Source organism: Thrips palmi, unplaced genomic scaffold, assembly GCF_012932325.1.
Source record: "Thrips palmi isolate BJ-2018 unplaced genomic scaffold, TpBJ-2018v1 HiC_scaffold_18, whole genome shotgun sequence".
Lineage (NCBI taxonomy): Eukaryota > Metazoa > Arthropoda > Insecta > Thysanoptera > Thripidae > Thrips > Thrips palmi.
Window position 1 is genome coordinate 12,109,662 of NW_023144627.1, and position 21,413 is coordinate 12,131,074.

The window sequence follows — 21,413 nt, forward strand, 5'->3', positions numbered from 1 at the left end:
ACATACGCGGCTTTTAAAACTGGCATACAATATTATTGAAATTATTTTAAAATTATGTCGACGCTTCGTTTTAGAATCTTTGGTAAGTCGAGATGAATCAATCGAGCTGGAAACGTCCACAAGAATACTTCAGCTCAGTAGATTATTTAAGAGAGATATTACTATTCGAAGGTTTTTGAATCCAATCGATTGAGGCGCGGATATGACCGGACAGACCACACACTTTTTCACCAACATACCCCATTTAAAAATATATAAATAAGTCACATTTTTGTGAAGAAACTTGGAAATGAGTTTGTTTATTACTAATTTCTCCTGGAACACCAAACGTCTTATCCGGTGCGTCTCCATTATGACATCATTTCTTGACCACACATCCGAAAAGTTTCACGTTTTTGTGTTGGCAGCAGAAAGCACCAGAGCTGGGCTTGTTTTCTTCTTCTCTCGTGTTTGGCTAACGGTAACCTGACCGAACGCTTAAAACGTTAGTTTCATCTTTCTCGCACTGTATTGCTACGTCAATTTCATCGATTTGATTTAAAAAGACACTGTGTATCAATTTAAAAGTATTCACGCTCAGTAGTTTAAGGCATGCATAAGAAAGGTAGAAGACATGAATTTTTGAGGAAGTCACAGCGCCCTCTGTGAGCGGCCATGTTACTCTACATGGACTTATCTGATTGGCTAGAACACGGCTTCCGGCGTCTGCGTGCCTGCTTGCCACACGAGGAGAAATTTTCTGTCCTTCTGCCATACTTTCCGGTTGAGGTAAGGCCGTTTGGGACGACTCTCGCGAAGATTTATTGAATATGACTTTTAGTAAGTCAAGTTCGTGTAAACTGTGTGCCAGTCGACGTCCCCAAACCCTCCAACGACAGTTGGGTTGAGAAGTTAAAGTGTAATTATCTTGCATTTTAAGCATTTTTCGTCTTTTTCCAGACCTTCTCTCCGGACTTGCACAAGTAGGAACTCGTCTAACGAATTCCACCTCAAACAAACTCTCGCAACTAAAAGTACTCAACCCAAACATCAAAATGTAAGTATGTTACCGCCCTACTCGGCATTTTTCTCTGTGCGTGTCTCGCGAACCGTGCACCTCGATTTGTCTTTGAGGTTATGGCTTGGCCATGCCTGAGCGGCGTGTGCTGCCATGCCGTGCTTGACACGACGTACGTCATGGTTCGTGTCACTCGCCATAGCCTTGCCTCCCCTCCAATACGGTTATTCGCTGGAGTGATCTTTGGAAGTGTCATCCTTCCTCCTTGTATCTGTAATTGTGAACTGAAATTTGACGTTTTTCCGGGCAGGTCTTTCCGCAGCAAGTCCTCTTACGGCGGCGGCTCCTACGAGCGCAAGAGTTATGGCTCTTCTAACGGCTACTCCGGTGGTGGTGGCGGCGGTGGCTACAAGAACTCGTCTTTTGGCTCTGGCAGTAGTTTCAAGCCCGACTTCAGCAACCTCACACCATTCGTGAAGGACTTCTACAACCCCCACCCAACGGTGGCCTGCAGGCCTGCTCATGAAGTTGAAGCGTACAGAGCTAAGCATCAGATCACTGTCAAGGGTCACAATGTCCCAGACCCCATCACCAAGTTTGCTGAAGTTAGCTTCCCTGACTATGTTGAGTCTCAAATTATGCGTGAAGGGTTCTCTGAACCTACTAGCATTCAGGCTCAGGGATGGCCCATTGCTTTGAGTGGCCGCAACATGGTTGGTGTTGCCCAGACTGGCTCCGGCAAGACTCTGGCCTACACACTGCCTGCCATTGTCCACATCAATGCGCAAGAGCGCCTGCGACCTGGCGATGGCCCCATCGCTCTAGTTCTCGCTCCTACCCGAGAGTTGGCCCAGCAGATCCAGATTGTTGCCAGGGACTTCGGTTCCTCCACTCGTGTGCGCAGCCTCTGTGTCTTTGGTGGAGCTCCCCGTGGAAAGCAGGCTAGTGAACTGAGACGTGGCGTCGAATTCCTGATTGCCACCCCTGGCCGTCTCATTGACTTCTTGGAGGCTGGTAATACCAACATGCGTCGCTGCACCTACCTTGTTCTGGATGAGGCTGACCGTATGTTGGACATGGGCTTCGAACCTCAAATCAGGAAGATCATGGAGCAAATTCGGGTGAGTTTTCACAACATTGTGCAATGATGACTTTTTTCTTACTTGAACTCTATGAAAGTTTACCTCTAAGAAGAACTGAGCACATCCATTTATGAATTTTTAATTCTATGAAATGATTTTTCTTCAACCATGGCTGTTCCTGCTATGATGATAGTTCTTTCTTGATTTTTAAGTGATGTTTCTCTAAGAAGAACTGAGCAGATATGAATTTATCCATTGTCTCTGTCTATTGACTTTGCTTTGATGATCATGTTATCCTTGATTCAATGATGGCTTTTCTCTAAGAAGAACTGAGCTTTTATATGGTCTTCTTTCCCAATAACTTTTTACTTCTTTTGTCCTAAGGTTCATAATTTGTGTGGTTTTGTTTCAGCCTGACCGTCAGGTGCTCATGTGGTCTGCTACCTGGCCAACTGAGATCAGGAATCTGGCAAATGAATTCCTTGGTGACTTCGCCCAGGTGAACATTGGCTCTCTGGAACTTAGTGCTAACAAGAACATTCTGCAGATTGTTGACGTCTGTAGAGAAAATGAGAAGGAAGACAAGTGAGTATTGATCTCAGCTGAAAGCAGCCTTCTTGTTGGAAGATTGGAGGTACTTATTGCTTTCTCTTCCTAGATTGTACGCCCTTCTTCAAGAGATCCATAACGAGCCCGAAAACAAAACGATTGTGTTCGCCATGACCAAGAGGAAAGTTGACAACCTTGCTAGGATGGTTAGCCGTGCAGGCTGGAAATGTGGTGCTATCCATGGAGACAAAAGCCAAATGGACAGAGATGCTGTATTGAGAAGTAAGTCCCAGAACCTGAAATTGTTTCATCCACATTGATCTTGCTTTAGTTCCGCCATCTAACAAACTGTCTTTCTCAGATTTCCGCAATGGCAAAATTGACATCTTAATTGCAACTGATGTTGCTGCTCGAGGACTTGGTGAGTGTTAAGCTAAGCTTTCGTGGGGTGGCCGGACAGCGCTGCCCCTAGAAGGATCCAGACTGATGAGGGATGGAGCACCCAGGAGTGGCCATTGGCCATTACAATGGAATCTGCATATATTATTGTCTTCTGTGCTTAACACTTAGTTCAGGAATTGATGTGTGGATGTCTAATGAGCCAAGGTAAAAGGGTTCTACGGTTTATAAGCTTGCATGGAGGTTACATGTGTTTGATAGTTTTTTTTTTTTATAATATTTTTTTTTCCTTCCTCCAAATACAAATGTATGTTGTTGCAGCTTTTTCTGGCACATTCATATAACTTTCAGGATTGGGATCAATATAATCAGGGGATTCTCTATCTCAAGGTTTTTCTTTCTGAAGTTAAAACAAGTATCTCTGAGAACCACTTGATCAAATGTTGGCTTTTTCTATTGTTGTGGCAAGTGCTACCTTTTATAACCGTTAGTTCCTCAAACTTACGGTACTGACAAAGTAATATTACATTGGCTGGCTTGAACATATTTAAATACATTCATTTCCTGATCCATAGTGGTTTTAGACTAAAAATGGGACTTTGTAACTTTTCATTGGAACCCAATTTGTAGAATGACTTCAGAAGCACAGCTGTTGGTTCTATTTGGTCTGGGTGTTGGTGGTAATTAATATCATCCTATTAATCAGTCTGGTTGTTTCCTGTGTTTCAGAGGCACATGCGAGATGATTCCCAGAGTTGGATGCTAAAACATCTTTCAGTGCCTCTGGCTCTTCTACGTGGAGGAGCAGCGGAAATGCCATTTCTTTTTAAATGCCAGTGTGGTGGATGTATGACCACCAATACTCACTACACCACACTGTGTTAGCCTGCATTATATGCAGTGCAAATGGCATTTCCAGTGGTTATCGGTCTGAGCGTTTGATGTTAGTTGCTTAGTGGCTGGTTTGTGTACCACTTCGCAAATGACATTATTGGGGCTGAGTTCCTGATTTGTTAAAATATACTGGAGGCTGCTTGTTGTGGTGAGTATTGGCCATCGGTTGATAATTTTATTAACCTGATCAAGCGCAGGCTTGGCGAGCAATGGCCAATATTCTTACAGGTGTGCTTGTGCTGTGTTTTAACTTGGTGAGTCATCTGTTTCAATGATTGTGGCTCAACCAAGCTTGTGCTTTCAGGCGCAGCATTCCTCCCAAAGTTTTTTATGTGGACTCAGCATCCATGCTCAGATCTGTGACCAAATTTGGGGTATTTCAGTAGAGGTCTCCTTTTCTAAACAATGTTTTGTTCTTGCAGATGTGGATGATGTTAAGTTTGTGGTCAACTTTGATTACCCCACTAACTCAGAGGACTATATCCATCGTATTGGACGAACTGGTAGGTCATCGAAGACAGGAACATCCTACGCGTTCTTCACCCAGGATAACAGCAAGCAAGCCCGAGACCTCGTCAATGTCCTGAAAGAGGCAAACCAGACCGTGAACCCCGAGCTCGAGTCCATGGCCGCTCGAGGTGGTGGTGGCGGTGGCTACAGAGGTGAAGTTTTGCTCCACTCTTGAAGTTTAAATTTATGACTAAATTTGTTTGAATTTGCCTAATTTTTCTTTTGTGTTCAGGATTCAACCGCTTCGGTTCCTTCAAGGGCCGCGAGAACCGATTTGGCGGTGGCGGCAGCCGATTTGGAGGCGGCGGCGGCGGCGGCAGCCGGTTCGGCGGCAAGTCGTTCGGAGGAGGCGAGCGATCCAACAGCTACAAGAAATTCGGTGAGCATCTCCATTCATTTTGACATTTCTTACCTCTTGATTGGGTCTAAGATTGTTAACATTGAGTGTGTTCCTTGTTTCAGACTAAAAGCTTTAATTCAAGAAATCCACCTGGTTCGTGTACTGGGATAAGTTAATTTCTTATACTCATGCATGCAATGAGTGACATCTGAGCTGCATAGCTGTTTCAGCACGATTTAAGTTAATTGGTGAAGTTATGTTTTTCAGACTTCATTCTTGCAAGCTGTGATCTATTGTTTGTTATTTTCTTTTTTTTTCTTTTAGTTTTCTTACCATTCCAAAGATTTTTTGGATTTCTTAGTATTTATTATGTGTGGAAAAGAAAGCGAACCAGACTAGGTTATTGTTTTCGTTGTCTTGATCTGTTATTAAAGTACATTTAACTGTTAGTGTAAATGAATGACTATGACAAGTCGCCATTCATAATAGGTCTTGACCGGAAGTATGGCAAAGTAACTCATTCCTTTTATTCTAGGAAAAAGAAATCAGATTTTAACCAGTGTTGTTAATCTGTAATTTTATTGAAAAGGGATTTAAAAAAAAAAAATTGCAGTATTAGTTACAACCTTGTTGCCGATGAGCAAATAAACAAGTGATCCCACACATCTGTCTTGTTTTTCACCCTTACTCCACCTCTCATCCATCACGTTTGTAACCATAGCAACTGTGTTCTCCAAGATGGAGGCCAGGCCATCCATGCTCACCGTTGTGAAAAATGGATTGGCTTCTACAAACAGGGTATAAATGTCACTGGACAGTAACGTTTTTGTCGAATATTGGTGGGTAAATTTAATGTTGTTGAATGTGCAGACCACATACTTGCACCGATTATTGTACATCGGTGATCACAAGCTGGGTCGCAGTGGGGTGGAGGTCCACATGCGGAACTTGGTGAACGCGCAGGCCGAGAGCGCTCGCGAGGAAGCCCTCACCGGGTTCCTGTTGGCGTACCAAAACTATTTCATCCACCTGGTGGAGGTGAGTGCCGCAGCCGCATGCCGCGCGTAGCCGCGCGGACGGATGGCTAGCTTCGCGCTTCGCCTGGCCGTTCAGAGATGGCGCTGGCGTCGCCGGCCCGGCGATCTTTCTCGAAGCAGACTCACGGTTCTCTTTTGGTTGGGTGGCTTGAAGCGCGCCCACGCGCGCGTCCTTGTCACTGGGGAGCATTATGTCCAATGATCGTATTGAGAGGGCATAGTTGCTGACACCAATGATCTAATTCCACGCGTCGGGTCGATACGGCACGGCGCAATTTTTGGAAGCCCCTTTACTTTATGGGGGGCCAATGCAAAGCAACTTGACAGGGAGCGAAGACAGTGCTCAAGGCCTGGCTCGGTGGACTTCCCCCCGGGCCTAGCCCACTATAAATAGCAAAATGAAATTACGCGCAAATTCCTCAGGGATCGGAAAGCACGCTCACGAGGCACCTCGACGCCGTGGTCAACTCCGACCCCGAAGACGGCTCTCAGATCGGGCGGGTGAAGATCCTGCTTGAAATCGCCCACATCTTCAAGGTACCCGCTGGCGGCAGTACCCTGCGCGTCCAGGCATACGCGAGGGGCACTGACGCGGAGGTGTCGCGGACTGCTTTGCAGCGATGCATGCCGTCGTGGAGCTCGCGCTCGGCGGTGCCGCCGACGCTCGCCTCGCAGGTGAAGCAGGACGCGGCGGCGGCGGAGATGGCGCGCCACGTGGACGCCGTGCTCAGCAAGACGCTGCGCCTCATGGACGCCGTCAAGAAGCTGCCGCCCGGCGCGCCGCTCAACCAGCAGACCGCGCTGCAGCTGCCGGAGCCCGAGCTGCTGGACGCGCTGCTGGCGACGCCCCTCCTCCCGGACGCCCGCGACGTCCTGGAGGAGCAGCGGCTGCCGCCCAGGATGGCGCTGTACGACGGTGCGTCGCGCACGATGGGCTGCCTACCTGCCGGGCGCCAGACACTCGCCGCCGCGCCGCGCCTCTCACGTTGCTCTCACATCGCAGACGTGGTGTGGCCGATGCAGTCCGACTTCGTGCCGTACAACACGCTGGAGGAGGCCATCGAGGTCGTGCTGCACGACACCAAGCCGCAGGACGCGCCGCAGCATCAGGAGGAGGACGAGGAGGGGGCCAGCTTGAAGACCGCCGATGAGGTACTTATCACGACAACGAAACGAAGCTGCTGGCTTTTGCGGATTTATTTTTCACACTGTTTTTGGGTTTGGGGGACAGGGAAAGAAACGTGGGTTGAGGAACGCGCGGAGGGAATACAGCTGAACTTTGTCCTTGTCTTCAGATTCCCATCATGTCACAGAGAGCGTAGTACTTCCGACGCGCCGCCACCGACTTGTCCAGGCAGCCGTAGAGATCGTTCACTTTGAGGCAGTCCGTTTTGCTCATGGCCTCGCGCTGCCCGAGCTTGGCCCCCTTCGTCTTGGGCGTTATAGTCGGCTTTCCTTTGCCGGAGCTAAAAAAAACACAAAAAAATCATTTATTTTATGTTTTAATGAGCGATTTTGTCTGGAAGGGGGAAGCTTACCTGAAAAAGTTCTTGCCGTAATGCATTATGCTGTCGTAGTCGTACTCAAATTTATAGGTCGTGTTCTCCAAACTCTGCTTGTCGAAGTTGTTGCGGAATTCTGGAACATCACAACACAGTTGACCCCTCAGCAATATATATAGGTATATGCAAGTATTTTTAAAAAATCCTTTTTCGCAGGCTGGCGCACCTGGGATGACGTTCTCCACGTGAACGTCGACGAATCGATCGCGGTCCGCGCGGCTCTGCTCGTGGAAGATGCCCAGCGCGTGCAGCAGCTCGTGGATGGCCCTGCCCTCCTTGCCAAGGCAGTTGGGACCGCGTGCGTCGGGCGGCTGCAGCGACACGATCTGCGCGCCGCCGAACTTGCCCACGTACGACCAGCACCTGTGTGGGGAGGGGAGGGTTTCCAAGTGTAGTGGACGACTTGTTGGAAGGAAGGGCTGTCGTGGTCATTTCAGGGCGGTACGTTACCCCTTGGGGAACTTGATGGGCCAAATGAGCAGGAAGTCCTTGGCCTTGCCGTTCCATGGCACCATCTTGACGCACGTCATGAACTTGATGGTCCTGATGGCTTTGTAGATGGTGATGTAGCTGTCCGTGTCTGAATTGTGTGAATAGCGTCGTTAAAACAACAGACTGACTCGTACTTGACAGGTGTGCATTTCTATTTTCGTCGAGCTCACCGTAAAGGGGACTTATGACGTAGGGCACCGTCCTGTTAGGCCAAAGCCGCTCTGGAAACACGTCCCACCGCAGCCCCACCCGCCAGTAGTCGTAGGCCTGCATATCAATGAGGCGGTCAGTCTCGGGTTCGATCACCGGCACCGGCGGATTCATAACGAAAGAGAAGATAAAACAAAAAATACTTCATACGTCACTGCTCATCGCCATGTCGCCTTCGAGCAGCCCCGGCACCACTTCCGGGTCCTGTCCGGAAGCCTGCAGGATCTCCAGGTCCTCCGGGTCCATCCGCACTGCAAATGCATTGTGTTTAATAAATTTTATTTGATGAGCAATGCAAAATTTTGAAATGATTTTCCTCACCTTCGTCCGGGACGACGGGGTACACCCTGTCCGGGACGTGGGGCACGCGGGCGCGCGTCCTGGGGGCGGTGTGGGAGGGCGCCAAGGCCGCCAGCACGAACAGCAGTCCCGCCAGCCACATCCTGGCCTGCAACCGCCTGCAACAACCCAACCCACACAGATTGGCTTCCTTGTTTGCGGAAGGGTGGCAGGACAGGTCGAGCACATCGCCCAAGTCCAAGCCGGCACGCGCCGACTCTGTCTCGCCCTCTCTCTCACTCATGGCACATCCCGCGGGGGTGCGAGAGAGACAGAGCGCAAAGCAGCGCCGTACACACCGTAACGGCACGGCAAGTTTGAGTTGGAAATTTGACGCTGCATGGGGAATGCGTATACCGGCGCCGCGAGCGCGCCTCAGCCAACCAACGCCCACTTTTTTCGCCGCTGTGTCGTCTTTTTCATTCATTTTTTCGATGCCGTTTGTTCCTACACTCGCAGAGGGAAGTCGAGGCGCCACGACGGCCGCAGGTGTCGTCGTCCAGGCTATTCACCCTGCCGGCTTGTCAGCTCGAATCCCGACGCTTATGACTTGCGATACTTGTTTCAATTCCACGTCGGGGAGCCCCTAAAAATAGACCCTGCTACAGTTATCCACACGACAACACTCACACACACAGACACGGCGCTCGCGTCGATCCGTTTTTATCCGCTACCGCTATGCACGAGCGTGCTGGGTATCGAACCGGCCGTGCAAACGGTCGTAAAATTCGATATAAATGTAAATTTGGCGCGCAGCGGTTCGGTTTCGAGGGCCCCAATCGCCCCGGGCCCCGCGGCCCCGCCCAGCCCCACAGTCTGCCGGGGGCAGGGCGGGCAGGGCGGGCAGCGGGGCCGCCGACGATGGCCAGCCGAGTCCAGCCAAGTCGCCGCGCCGCGCCAGGCCCGGCCGCCTGGACGAACCGTTAGGAGGGGAGGAGGATGATCGGCCGGGTCAAGCGAAGGCCGAAGAGCCAAAGGCCGTCTGGCTTTGCAAATGCAATCGTCTGCTAGTCGTCTCGGCCATTCACGCCATTCATTGCGGCGCCGGGCCGGAGTACAACTCTGTCGTCGGAGACAATCGGGGCGGTCTTGCTGTCTTGTTGACGGCCAGGGTCTCACGAGGCCGCCATCGCCTGCCACCCGCCAGGGCCCGCTGGTCAACCAGGTCAACTCCGCTCCGCCCGTCGCTCCAACACTTACCTCTTTACAAACGCGTGCGCGCACACACATACACGCGCGATCTCGTTGATTTAAATGGAGGTGAACGATCCCTTGATCGTGGCCAGGCGGCGTGCATGGCGGCAGCCATTTCGCTTCGCCCGGCGGGCATCGTCTGTCCTTTGCCCGTTGGCGCCGTTGGCCGGCATCCAGAAGTCCAGATCGCCGAGACCGCGGCACGCAACACAGCCCTCCGCGTCTACACGTGCATTTCTTATCAATTTTTTTGAAACTTGCTGTGCACTTCTTCCGCAGGAAACACCCATCGGAGAAGTCGCCGTCCGTCCGAGCGCCCGCGGAACTCGGGGTAGGCAACACTGCGCGACACCGGCGCGCGGCGGGGCGGCCCGCCCTGCCGTCCGCGGGCGGCGGCGAGGGCCGATGCAGCGGGGGCTCGTCGTGCAAAGGGAGCAAGATCGGGGCCTCGCGACCTCAGACTCAGATTTGAACCGGCTGCGTGAACGCACTGAGCACTCGACGCGCACGTCTGCACCATGACGCCGGCGTCGAGACGAGGAGACTCACGCTGTGTTGTCGGTCCAGGGAGACGACGCGGTGGCCACGCGGTGCTGGGGCTGCTGGGGCGTCGACGGGGTGCTTCCTAGGCCGGCGGCACCCTCATGCCCCTCCGTGCGGGGTGGCGGGGCGAAGTCGGGGGTAGTGGGGCGGTCCTCCGGGATGCCCTGCACCGAGCAGGAACTCTTTGCACTGTCTCTGTCACTACGACACTGAGCAAGGCGTAGCGCGTAGCGCGTAGCGTAGCAAGGTGGTGGAGGCAAAGCCAGGCAAAGCCGTGCCGGGCCCCCGCCGCCCCGCCGCCCCGCCGCTCCGGGAGGGGGCAGGGAAGAGGGAAAGGCACTGGCTGCGGAGGGGCGGGGCGGGGCAGGTTGTCCAGACTGGCGAGATGTTCCATGTTCCCCGGGGTGCGGCGTGGCGGCGTGGCGCGGCTCGCTGGACGCAGTTTGCGCTCCTGGAGTCCTGGAGGCGTGGAGGGGAAGGGTTCGTGCGGCAGGGCCTTCTCGAGGGGCAGGGCGGCGGCAAGCCAGGGAATGCCAGGCGATTATCCGCGCTGCGCGGCACGCGGCTCGGATCTTCGGATCGTGGATATAATTCAGTACAGTCCGGCCGGCCGATGCCGATCGCGAAGTGGGTCTGCCTGAGTCGGGTTGTCGTGTCCCGTCCGCACGATCCAGTGATATTTCGTGTCGGTTTACCGTGTCGGCCCGACTGAGCCGGTTGCCGCGGTTGCCCTGCCCCTGCCCGCTCTGCGGCTCTGGCCGAGTGTTTGCCGTTTGCCATCGATTCCGCCAGCCGAGTGTGGTCGAGTGTGCGATGGTCCGCCAGGTTCAGTGACCGGGTGGCGAGTAGGCACAGCAGCACAGGGGCAGGCACCAGCAACCAGCAGGCACAGCTTGGCAGGCAGGGGGTATGGCCGAAGGTAACGGGCCGAGCACAACCTCGGCGATACTCCACGCTGCCTCCGTGCCAGGGGATTACTGGTGGAGTCCTAAAGCCCTACTTAGATGACTACGACAGCTCAACGTGCATCCCCTAAATAAACACAATTTATTATTCTTTCAAAAAAATTAAAAAAAATTGAAAGCTATAAAAAAATTAATTAACTGTCTATTTGCAATGTTATGTCGATGATTGTTCCTAAAGGCTTCTATTTAGAAATTGCCGAAAAATGGATAAGACTGCTGAGGCTTAAAAACCTCCATCGACTCAGATTTGACTAAATATTTGGACAATCTAAGGTCCTGTGGGCGTTACTTGGAAGTGCTTTAACGCGGCCCGAGTTGAACGAGGCTCCCCTCCGCGCCATCACACGCGACCTTGCGACACAAGAACCAGAACCTTCCACCGAGCCGAGCAAGGCTGTGCCAGGCTGTGCGTGGGCGTCAAACGCGGGATCTTCGAATCAGCTTCGGTGCGTGTCTCCCGGCGGATGACTCATCCGTGAACGGACGCCGAGTCTGAGTCAGAGCGGCCACACGAAAGGACTATCCCAAGTGATTCGTGCCCGTGTTGCGCAATCAGCACTCCCCCCGATATTTTTCAACAACAATTTTAGAACTTCCTTGATATTTTATGTTCAATTCCTATTTAGGAAGAAATAATATGAATTCCAGGGAAGTGAGGGAAAGAGCTAAAGACAGATAGATCAGTTCGGAATTTGAAATTTATTTCGTTAACACATGACATACTGACAAGTGTACGAGTGAGCGCTATGCCTCTATATTCAACAGTATCAAGATGATAATTACAATAATAACAGCATGGTTGTCAAGAAACACAAGTAAAACATCCAGCAGAAATCTGTTCTTAAAAAAAGGTACCTTTATCAGACAATTAGCTGTGACAAAACAGTTAAATTAAAAAAAAAAAACAACATAAGGGAAAGAAACATCCATACAGGTGCGACACACATACTAAAAAAATAACAGTCCAAGGCAGGCATTATCCAACAGACCACTTCCCACACACACGTGACTATTTTCATTCCCTTGATACACAACACACGGAACATGCCCCTGGCATGGAACAACAGGTCTTTCATCATTCAGTACAATTTTAGGTTTCACAGATTCACAGCTCTTCTTCATCCTCTGGCAGTGCAGTTTCTTGAGCTTCCTGTAAGAGGAAAGAAAAGAATAAATGTATCAATAAGTTTTGCATCAAAAGTTGCATATTTAACTTGAACACTTAATATTCTGACAACCAGCTGTAACTTTATATGCTTAACCATGGCACTGAAATTGATGGTACTTTTCATAACAAAAATATGTGAAGATAGCTTCACATTTACCTTGAGATCCTTTTCGATCTGGTGCTGCCATTGGGGATCCATGGTAACTTCTGGGGGAACGAGGGCAGGCATAGCAACAAACTCGAGGTTGGGGTCTCCAATCAGCTTGCGGGCGAGCCACAGGAAAGGCTTTTCGAAGTTGTAGTTACTTTTCGCACTAATGTCGTAGTACTAAAAACAGACAACTGTCAGTCAGCGCAACAGAATGGACAAACATTAAAATTCAACAGAAATGGGCAAGACTCACCTGAAGGTTCTTCTTCCTGTGGAATACTATGCTCTTGGCTTTCACCTTCCTGTCCTTGATATCAACCTTATTACCACATAGAACGATTGGGATGTTTTCACAAACTCGGACAAGATCTCTGTGCCAGTTGGGAACATTCTTGTATGTTACTCGTGATGTGACATCAAACATAACAATGGCACATTGTCCCTAAAAACAATAAAAAAATTAATGCGCTGCAAGGAAATATGACGCAAGACTCCTGTAGAATACAACATACCTGAATGTAGTATCCGTCTCTGAGCCCACCGAACTTCTCTTGGCCAGCAGTATCCCAAACGTTGAAACGGATAGGTCCTCTGTTTGTGTGGAACACCAGAGGGTGAACCTCTACGCCAAGGGTGGCAACGTATCTCTTCTCGAACTCTCCTGTGAGATGGCGCTTGACGAATGTAGTTTTTCCTGTGCCTCCGTCTCCAACCAGGACGCACTTGAAGGTGGGCATATCAGATTCGGCCGCCATTTTGGATCTTAACACAAAAGGGAAAAACACAATATAAATAAATCAAGTAGTGACGAAAAAGGAAGACCCTGTCAGAATTTTAAGTCTGGGAGACCGCCATAACCTGACCAGCCTCACTCTACTGTTGCCATGATGACAAACAAACAGGCTGCGTGCAAACAAAGACGGGCCGCCACGACAAAGTGAGACAAGCGTCCAAGCCAGAACGTCCAAGCGTTCAAAATACACGGGAATACACTGGAAACAATACCAGACAACTCCCTTGGCCGACACACGCGCGCGCGCGCGCGGAATGGGCGCCTAAAGTAACGAACGCATGCAATCAAAACCGAAATGCAGCTGTCGCGATAGCCACTGTTGAGCTACATAATTCTGGACAAAATACTCCACCACAGAAAAGGGCGGAACAGGACGAAAAATACAATGTAGCAGTGTAATACCACGTAATTCGATAGGACAAATAAAGAAATGGAAGTTCCAGTCACCGTGCCGGTGACTTCAACGGTACAAGGCGTCATAGGCGTTGACCATAATAATGCTCAATGTACTATATGCAAAGACCAGAAATCGGGACAGTATTTACCAGGCAGCACGAGAGTTTCTGAGCTAATGTAAAGGGAACTGCGTTGTTAAGATGACAGGAAACTAGCAGAGTGAAGCTAACGGAACCTACGAAAGTTCAGGAACACTTAACCGCAACTCCCGAACGAAGCCAACCAGCTCGATAAAGAAAATGACATTCCTCAAGGGGAAAGGGGCGGAGGACAGAAATATGGTTCAAAGGCGAGTAAATCTAAAATAGCTTTTAATGTGAAACTTAAATACTTTATGAGATGGCGCCATTCATTAAAATAAAAACAGAAACTACGCACAAGGGCACCGGATTGAGATACGCAGAGCGGGAAATTTACCGCAAACTTGTAGAGGATATACCGATTTTAGGTCACCTCAACTCTTAGGCGACGTCTTGCAAGGTTTTCTTCGACAAACTTCCACCGATGCACCCACGCAAAGCGGATAAAACTCACCAAGGACAGACGTCGTTTGGTTCACAACGGAATGGCTTTTGCTTGAGAAGCCCGGTGCGACTGAGATCACGGCCTCCTGGACTCTCTAGCTCGAAGAGGGTAGAGCGCGCTGTTTTCGCGCCATTTTTGAAGCCAGCCTTGACGCGCGCATTTGAAATGGACATTGGCGGTAACAAACTTCGCTAACGTGATCTCAACTTACTTTTAAATAAAAGTTGGAATATTGCACATTAAATGTGCTTCATTTTGATATGCAAGTACATTTCGAAACGACTATCGATTGTCATTCAGTGTTGGATGGAAGGGCACTCATAAAAGTCAGTGTTTTCAAAGATTTATGCATTTATTTAAAAGATGTTGTACATAGTAAAGCATTTACGAAAATTTTGATTAGACAATGCTTACATTGTAACATGGTGCATCAGTACTGTTCCGATTGTACAACTGCTGTCAAAAGCACAAGCACTGCATAAAGGGTACACTGGAGAGTTTCGAAACAACTGAAGACAAGGCATGAAATGAAAACATTAAGGGCAAGGTTAGTTTGGTTGGTTAGGCAATTACACAGTAAATATAAGTCAATGGGTTGAATTAATGATTTAATTTTAAGACTTCATCACAGGCAGCAAATTTGAAGCCAGTAAGCAAAACACATAAACCAACATGTCAACAACAGATAATAGAATAGGGCAAAACCAGCACTGAACATCAAGACACCTATGACTGGCAAGCTTATCTCTGTTGGGACTGTCTTAGATTGGTAGTCTGTTCAAAAGTGATATTTAAAATATTGTAAATTAAACCAATTTTAAGGCAAAATCAAGAAAAACATTAAAAGTAAAAATGCTGAGAATATACAACAATTTACAGCTTCATCTCTTTTAAAAATGTTTAAGTAATCACAGGTGTTATTTCTACTTGAGCTTGAGCAAATACATTGATTGCTCAAATCAGTTTGGATTATTTTTATTTGTCTGCAAGTCTATGAAAATAGCGTGATGAAGCATTTTCACTTTGTCTGAAACATGAGAGGTTTGACAATTTGAAGGACTGACACAATTAGCAAACAATCTTGCTACAGAAAATTATATAACCTGAGATATAAAGATATAAAGTCTATAATTTATGTTGATACTCTAACAGAATACTGCTTTACACAGTCCACAACACTTATCAGATTTCATAACCATGTGTAACAGAAGTATTACCAAGACCATAAAACAATATTTATCTACTACTCACTCCCATGGACTGTACAGTTGCATCCTACTATGCGGACAGACCTTATTAACAGCAGCATGCATTTGAGCAGAGAACATGTTCGGAGCATAAGTTAAATTGGCAACAACCTCTACTTAGCACAAGATCTGATTTGACTAACATGCAATCAGAAGAAGAAGAAAAAAAAAAACAACAAGAAATGGGGCAAACTTATTCTCATCGATTCATACACACACAAACTCACTCACACATTAACGGGAGACATCAGTTTAAATACCTTGGCATCATCATATTTTTTTCAAGAATTAATTTTTGAAAAAAAAAAAAGCTTTGCTTACTTTACTTCTTACAGAAGCAGCTAAGGATGGACACATTTACAATCACATTATGCAGACCAAAACCGAGTGACTTACAACTTTCTTCAAATGTTCCAGATCAAAAGACCACACAAAAATGTGGTTTTGTACACTCCTTCTGATTGAAAACAACAACTGAACAATGCAACCAGCTGGCTTTTATTCACAAAATTTTACCTGCTTTTTTCACTTAAGTTTTACTAAATAACACATCACATCACCAGGGAAGACAATAACACCACCAAAATTAACCAATGTTTCTACAAATGGTAAATGAAAAGATGTGAAACAGTTGTTGGTTAATTATGTCAAGGAAAACAAGCACCAAGTGCCTGGCCAGAAAGAAAGAGACAAAGCACACTTTACTTGAATACAGTGTTAGAGATGAAACATTGGCACTTTTCAAAGAATCATCATCATAAAAGGGGAGTACAAGTACACCAAAGGGTTATTTAAAATTCTTCAAAGAGAAATGGAAATTACAATGCAGAATCACAGAATGAATGCATAAATCATTGCAGAATATATTTTAGGGAAAAATCAATGATAAAATAGTATTTAAAATCAACAAACGCTGCCTTGCAGGACAACACAATACAGGGAATGATCAGCATCAATGAAACACAATAAGATTGAATTCAAATTACAACAGGCACCATTGTACCATGGCAGCAGTCTTCATGATTATCCCATCATTATTTTTAAAAAGTCAACATGATTCCTTAATTAAAAAGTCAACATGATTCAAGTTCATTTAAGAGATACACTAACAAATTTTCCACCAAAGTCCACCAATTTCCTGCTCAAGTTTTAAATGATACAGGCTTATTTTGAATTTGTGTTGCTGCTACAACCCAAGGAACACTGTGATGCAGTGTTGATCCCAAGCTAACAACAAACACAAAATTCTTCCTCTAACAACAGTCTAAACATTCACAACTTTTAAATAAAGAGCATGTAATGAAAATGATGAAAAAATGTAATGAAAGCGATTACCACTTATCTTGGGCTACGAGAAGATGGATGTGTCCAAACGTAAGAATAATCACTAAAGAGAGTTTATCAGATTTGTCACAGATTTCACTACTGAAAAGCATTCAACAATTTTTTCATCACAAAATTTGTTGCATGCTTGACAGATAGGTTTGTAAATTTAACTACTACATTAAAATATAGTAATTATGCACATCTCATTGCACATTCAAACACAGAACATACAATAGAAGATGGTGCAGATAACGAGAAATATTACTCATGGAAGATCCTAAAAGCCAAAGCTCCAGGTGGTGACTATTTATATTGACATACATGAATATATGTATATTGTTTCCAATGTAGTTTTGGAAACAAGACAGCAATAACATAAATGTATCATACACACAATTAACTGTACGACATACTTTTTAATCACTGAGTGACTGATACTGCAGCTGGAAGTAAGAGGACTTCATACTTAATAGCTTTGGTGAATGTCAGAGTGAAAACAGTGCAAATTACACTGATATCTGAGCCAAGTATTGATTTACAACTAAGGATCTGATGCCAAAGAGAAAACATACAGGCCCTGAAAGAAATTCTCTCTCAATTATGCATTGAAGAAACGCATGACATTTAAGACGAACAGACCTGCAAAATTCTGCCAAATGAGGCATGTCAATTAAGACAGAACATGGACTAGAGAAACTGCTTACATCATTAAAGAGAAAAAAAAACAAACAAACAAAGAGAAACAAATTGAAATGACCTGATGAGGAGATTCATCCAAATAACAAAGAAATACAAGAAGAGAAAAATTAAAATGAACTCTGTGATGACAAATTTAGTTTAAAATTTGTATCCTCTGACATGGCACATATGGGTGCCAATACTTTACAGCATCTTTATGATTTCAGAGAATGTAGTAAAGAGAAAAAGAGAGTTAAAAACAGAATTTATGATGTCCTGGCTTATAAGAAAAAGATTTTCTACTTAAAACTAGAAGTATGCACAGAGATAAAGATTATCATAATTTAACACTCAACTCCAATTTGTGTGAAACACAAATGTTATAAATAAAATTCTTTCCATAAACTTTTTTTTTATACAATTACTAGCTCAAAGTGATGAAACATGAGATTTCTTACTCATTTTCTCAACTATGTACAAGGGCATAATGCACACTATCCCTTCTGTCTTGGATTGTACTCTACCCAAAGGCTCAGGGATAAGGGAAAGCTTTGGTTCCTGGGTAACTTAATCCCAATACGTATAAATAAATAATATTTTTACTTTTTAAAATGTGGACGATTAAAGAACATGAAGTGACTGCCCGCCAGAAAACATCAAACTCTGAAAGGACATTGAAATGCCAACTATCATGTATACTATGCAGTTGTATTCTGTAGCAGAATCAGTTTAGATTTCACATCCTTAAAATTTGGCCTCTTTTCTGGATTAAGATGCCATGCCTGCAAAAGAGAGGTTGTGTTATGTATGAATGCTTTTCGGCAAAACTAACAGTGCTGTATTCATAAAACAATTGGTTGGTACCACTAAAACTTACTTGGCTCATAATTTGATAAACTTCTGGTGGGCAACCCTCTGGGGCTTCCATCTTGTAGCCCTTGTCTACATGTTTTACCACATCTGCAAGGGGCTGTGAATCAAAGGCAAAACATTATTAGCAGTTATTCACACATCTAAGCACACTGTATCAACTTAATTTAACAACTACTTCACAAAAAAAAGGAGACAAAAAGAGTGAACTTACTATTCTTGGATATGGTACCCTTCCAAAAGAATACACTTCCCACAGTAGGATACCAAAGCTCCACATATCTGACTTGTTAGAAAATTTCTGAAATGGAGGGGTATGATGTTTATGGTGAACACAAACAATCAAGAAAATGCAAAACCAAAAGGAATATTTTAAAACAAAGACTCACCCCAAGTTTTAGGGCCTCTGGGGCAGTCCACTTAATGGGTAGTTTACCCCCATCTTGAGTGAAACTTTCTTCACGGGCTAGACCAAAATCTGATACCTTAGCTACACCTTCTTCAGAAATAAGAACATTTCTGGCTGCCAGATCACGATGAACTACCTTTCTTGATTCTAAGTACTCCATACCAGAACACGTGTCTCTAAATAAACAAAAAAGATTAACAAAAATGTACAATCATAATCTGGTTGCCATGAACAAATTTTATTTAATAAAAAATGGTAGCTTACACAGCAAAATTTATCTGATCTCGTTTTGTCACATGGAGCCTGCCTCTTGAACGTAGGTAATCAACCAAACTACCTTTACTCATAAACTCTGTAACCAGGTAGATATGTTGTTTGTTCATAACTAGGCCAAGAAGTTGTACCAGATTTTCATGCCTCAATGACCTGAAATAATAGGAAAGACCAAAATTAGGAGATAAAAATTGAAGATTCCTGCTTACATTGATTATACTTCTACTAATTTTCAAGGAACTCACGTCATAAGAGAGGCTTCTGCAAGAAATTTTTGTGCAGCTTCACTGGAGTCTTTTAATACTTTCACTGCTACCTTTTCTCCTCGTAAAATTCCTAGCATTACTTCTCCAAACTCCCCTTTACCAATAGACTCTTTTAGCTCTAGCTCATGGTCATGTATGACCCAACCGGCCTCCACAAATGCTTTAGTGTCAACACAAAAATCCTGTTTCCCTTTCTTAGGTAAACTCTTTGTGAGTTGGGTGCACAGTCCATCAGCATCCTGTTCATAGTGCTGAAAAACAAAATCAAATTAATACCTTTCATAAATAGAAATTATGAAATGAGGTTTCTAGGGTAAGACTACAGAACAAAGATTGAAATACCTCAACAAGCTGAGCAAGGGTCTCAAAGAATTCCTCATCATCAATTGTGAGCTTATGATCCTTGTACTTCACCCGGTAATGCTCAACTTTTCCTTGATAACATACACACAGTGTGTAGTCTCCGGGAAAGTTTGTTGACTCCCGGACCAAAAAGTGTCCGTCCATCTTTGGACAAAGAAGCTGCTCTGCTCTTTCTCGAGAAATTTTGCCATGAAACCATCTGAAGCAAGATACATAAAAATGTCAAATGACAAAGTAAAATTATCTATCCAAGATGCAGGGTCTTTTTAATACACTTACGGCATAGCATTTAATTTCACTTCTGCTCGCTTTTGAGCAATGGTGGGAGAAAGCTTCACTGTATTATCCATATTGTTGTTATCGATTCGGATTGAGGTGGGAACTGGGGAAGGCGATAAAGCTGGTATATGGGAATGGGAGTGGGTGGAGTGGGATGAGGGAGTTGGGGAAGGGGAGGGAGCAAGCGTGGAACTCGTTGGGTGGGGGGAGCTCATCCAGCAGCCGCCTGGGTCCTGGTAAGGACCCACAATGGCCACCGGCCGGAACCGCTGAAATCATGAGCAAACAATAAACCTTCTGTACAGATGGGATACCATCCATCTGGAAACTCCTGCTAGAGTGGCACTCAGAAGAGGTACACACCTGTGTTAGGGCTGTGTTTTGCAGGCCTTGGCTCATTACGCCTATTCAGTTGGGAAAGCCCATGTCACAGGTACAGTTCTGAAAAGATACACGAAGTGCATTAGTGGAATCCCATAGAGATAATGAAGAGTAATTTTTACCTTATTCACATTTGAGATGGGAGTAGCTTACCCTTTCTAGCATTACAAATTAGCACCTCCATCATGCCAACCTGAAAATGAGTTAACAGAACATTAGCAAAAGTTGAAAAGAAATCGGAGAACAGCGAACTCAGGCGTACCATGATCAAAGTAAAGGTATTTGTAGTTTGGCGGAGCAACCATTACAATTTAAAACATGACAAGATAAAAAAAATAAGCTCATTAACATCATAGATCAAAACTGGTGAAACTTGAGACATATGTACTAGATAACATTAGATCTAAATTTTGCTGGACCAAGCAGATTATTACACTTTGAAACAATAATAAAATTATGGCTATTTAACAAAAATTAAAACATTATTGGAAGAAAAATGAACGTTAGAATGAAACGAAGAAACATATAAACAACAAACATCATAACAAGCCATTCTATTCCGGTCATGAGGGCACCCAACCTAGGAATCTGGCTGTTTACATGAGCTCATTTCAATCAGATGTCTGAAAAATCATAGAGTGGCATGGAACAGTTGCCCAGCGCCACAACTAATTCAAAAAGCGAGACAGCGATCACCGCTGTCATCAGAAATAAATGATATGGATACATAATAACTGTAAATGATGACAGATTTCGTTGGCCTAAAGTGGAACCTGAAGTACACAATATTCCTTAGTACACTATCGAGCAACTCACAGTGAAGTGACACGAACGCCTTGGTTCAACAAGTATGCGTGATAACCCACACAAAATTCACTTTTACTGATCAAAATAACCAATCGGAGTCTAAATAACAATCCGATACAAACAAAACACAATATCTACGTCACTCTTTCCTCGACGGCGGCCATTTTTCTTCCCTACGGACAGCCGAAGTCAAACTGACATTTATTTATTATGCCCTGGTGGTTTTGAAAGGATTAGAAAGCATAAAATTGCACAAAATTAAAGTATTTTTTCATTTTGTTGTTTTTTGCGACGTTCAAAGGGATAGA

At 45.6% G+C, this 21,413-nt stretch overlaps 5 protein-coding genes and 1 non-coding gene across 11 annotated transcripts; 3 read left to right on the forward strand and 3 right to left on the reverse strand.

The window, feature by feature from the left end:
• The first annotated feature begins 627 nt into the window (after positions 1-627).
• LOC117644538 (ATP-dependent RNA helicase p62-like) lies at positions 628-5,434 on the forward strand. 2 transcript variants are annotated; one of them, XM_034384087.1, is made up of 9 exons: positions 628-768; positions 940-1,036; positions 1,308-2,118; positions 2,492-2,664; positions 2,738-2,910; positions 2,990-3,049; positions 4,344-4,583; positions 4,664-4,810; positions 4,894-5,434. In XM_034384087.1, coding segments are annotated over exons 2-9 (1,611 nt in total). In that variant the 5' UTR covers positions 628-768; positions 940-1,034; the 3' UTR covers positions 4,899-5,434. The 2 variants fall into 2 exon arrangements, with proteins under 2 accessions (XP_034239978.1, XP_034239976.1); XM_034384085.1 differs by having other exon boundaries at positions 682-819.
• A 41-nt stretch (positions 5,435-5,475) lies between these two features.
• On the forward strand, positions 5,476-7,651 carry LOC117644540. The gene is made up of 6 exons (XM_034384089.1): positions 5,476-5,569; positions 5,642-5,809; positions 6,232-6,345; positions 6,427-6,724; positions 6,812-6,960; positions 7,527-7,651. Exons 1-6 carry the CDS (start codon positions 5,510-5,512, stop codon positions 7,557-7,559), a joined length of 822 nt encoding a protein of 273 aa, XP_034239980.1. The 5' UTR covers positions 5,476-5,509; the 3' UTR covers positions 7,560-7,651.
• On the forward strand, positions 5,975-6,094 carry LOC117645578. Its single transcript, XR_004587733.1, has one exon. It is a non-coding gene; the product is annotated as a U4atac minor spliceosomal RNA (small nuclear RNA).
• Positions 6,988-10,380, reverse strand: LOC117644539 (low choriolytic enzyme-like). Its single transcript, XM_034384088.1, has 8 exons — positions 10,155-10,380; positions 8,394-8,530; positions 8,223-8,323; positions 8,033-8,129; positions 7,821-7,950; positions 7,537-7,733; positions 7,347-7,446; positions 6,988-7,274 (listed from the first exon to the last, which is right to left on the reverse strand). The coding sequence occupies exons 2-8, from the start codon at positions 8,512-8,514 to the stop codon at positions 7,100-7,102; spliced, it is 921 nt and encodes a 306-aa protein (XP_034239979.1). The 5' UTR covers positions 8,515-8,530; positions 10,155-10,380; the 3' UTR covers positions 6,988-7,099.
• A 1,413-nt stretch (positions 10,381-11,793) lies between these two features.
• Positions 11,794-14,369, reverse strand: LOC117645320 (GTP-binding nuclear protein Ran). Of its 5 annotated transcripts, none has more exons than XM_034385408.1 (5): positions 14,216-14,369; positions 12,945-13,194; positions 12,686-12,874; positions 12,439-12,609; positions 11,794-12,263 (listed from the first exon to the last, which is right to left on the reverse strand). In XM_034385408.1, exons 2-5 carry the CDS (start codon positions 13,185-13,187, stop codon positions 12,219-12,221), a joined length of 648 nt encoding a protein of 215 aa, XP_034241299.1. In that variant the 5' UTR covers positions 13,188-13,194; positions 14,216-14,369; the 3' UTR covers positions 11,794-12,218. The 5 variants fall into 5 exon arrangements, with proteins under 5 accessions (XP_034241299.1, XP_034241302.1, XP_034241300.1 ...); XM_034385411.1 differs by having other exon boundaries at positions 14,135-14,274; XM_034385409.1 differs by having other exon boundaries at positions 14,121-14,271.
• A 170-nt stretch (positions 14,370-14,539) lies between these two features.
• Positions 14,540-21,298, reverse strand: LOC117645316 (tyrosine-protein kinase CSK-like). The gene is made up of 11 exons (XM_034385401.1): positions 21,115-21,298; positions 20,452-20,491; positions 20,281-20,358; positions 19,918-20,186; positions 19,618-19,837; positions 19,255-19,526; positions 19,001-19,162; positions 18,717-18,912; positions 18,542-18,628; positions 18,335-18,427; positions 14,540-18,239 (listed from the first exon to the last, which is right to left on the reverse strand). The coding sequence occupies exons 3-11, from the start codon at positions 20,314-20,316 to the stop codon at positions 18,156-18,158; spliced, it is 1,419 nt and encodes a 472-aa protein (XP_034241292.1). The 5' UTR covers positions 20,317-20,358; positions 20,452-20,491; positions 21,115-21,298; the 3' UTR covers positions 14,540-18,155.
• Positions 21,299-21,413: the final 115 nt, after the last annotated feature.

What these genes read in the sequence shown, in the direction of transcription:
- LOC117644538 (XM_034384085.1), top strand. An exon ending in AGATCATGGAGCAAATTCGG is followed by an intron (nt 2,119 to 2,491) that starts GTGAGTTTTCAC and finishes GTTTTGTTTCAG; the next exon opens with CCTGACCGTCAGGTGCTCAT. An exon ending in GAAAATGAGAAGGAAGACAA is followed by an intron (nt 2,665 to 2,737) that starts GTGAGTATTGAT and finishes TTCTCTTCCTAG; the next exon opens with ATTGTACGCCCTTCTTCAAG.
- LOC117645316 (XM_034385401.1), bottom strand. Translation starts at nt 20,316, where the DNA reads ATGAGCCAAGGCCTGCAAAACACAGCCCTAACACAG. An exon ending in GTGAAATTAAATGCTATGCC is followed by an intron (nt 19,838 to 19,917) that starts GTAAGTGTATTA and finishes ATCTTGCTTCAG; the next exon opens with ATGGTTTCATGGCAAAATTT. An exon ending in CAGAGGCCCTAAAACTTGGG is followed by an intron (nt 18,629 to 18,716) that starts GTGAGTCTTTGT and finishes CCTCCATTTCAG; the next exon opens with AAATTTTCTAACAAGTCAGA.
- LOC117644539 (XM_034384088.1), bottom strand. Translation starts at nt 8,514, where the DNA reads ATGTGGCTGGCGGGACTGCTGTTCGTGCTGGCGGCCTTGGCGCCCTCC. An exon ending in CCCCGTCGTCCCGGACGAAG is followed by an intron (nt 8,324 to 8,393) that starts GTGAGGAAAATC and finishes ATGCATTTGCAG; the next exon opens with TGCGGATGGACCCGGAGGAC. An exon ending in CCCATCAAGTTCCCCAAGGG is followed by an intron (nt 7,734 to 7,820) that starts GTAACGTACCGC and finishes CTCCCCACACAG; the next exon opens with GTGCTGGTCGTACGTGGGCA.
- LOC117644540 (XM_034384089.1), top strand. Translation starts at nt 5,510, where the DNA reads ATGGAGGCCAGGCCATCCATGCTCACCGTTGTGAAAAATGGATTGGCT. An exon ending in ATTTCATCCACCTGGTGGAG is followed by an intron (nt 5,810 to 6,231) that starts GTGAGTGCCGCA and finishes CAAATTCCTCAG; the next exon opens with GGATCGGAAAGCACGCTCAC. An exon ending in CAGGATGGCGCTGTACGACG is followed by an intron (nt 6,725 to 6,811) that starts GTGCGTCGCGCA and finishes CTCACATCGCAG; the next exon opens with ACGTGGTGTGGCCGATGCAG.
- LOC117645320 (XM_034385408.1), bottom strand. Translation starts at nt 13,187, where the DNA reads ATGGCGGCCGAATCTGATATGCCCACCTTCAAGTGCGTCCTGGTTGGA. An exon ending in ACAGGAAGAAGAACCTTCAG is followed by an intron (nt 12,610 to 12,685) that starts GTGAGTCTTGCC and finishes GTCTGTTTTTAG; the next exon opens with TACTACGACATTAGTGCGAA. An exon ending in AGATCGAAAAGGATCTCAAG is followed by an intron (nt 12,264 to 12,438) that starts GTAAATGTGAAG and finishes TTCCTCTTACAG; the next exon opens with GAAGCTCAAGAAACTGCACT.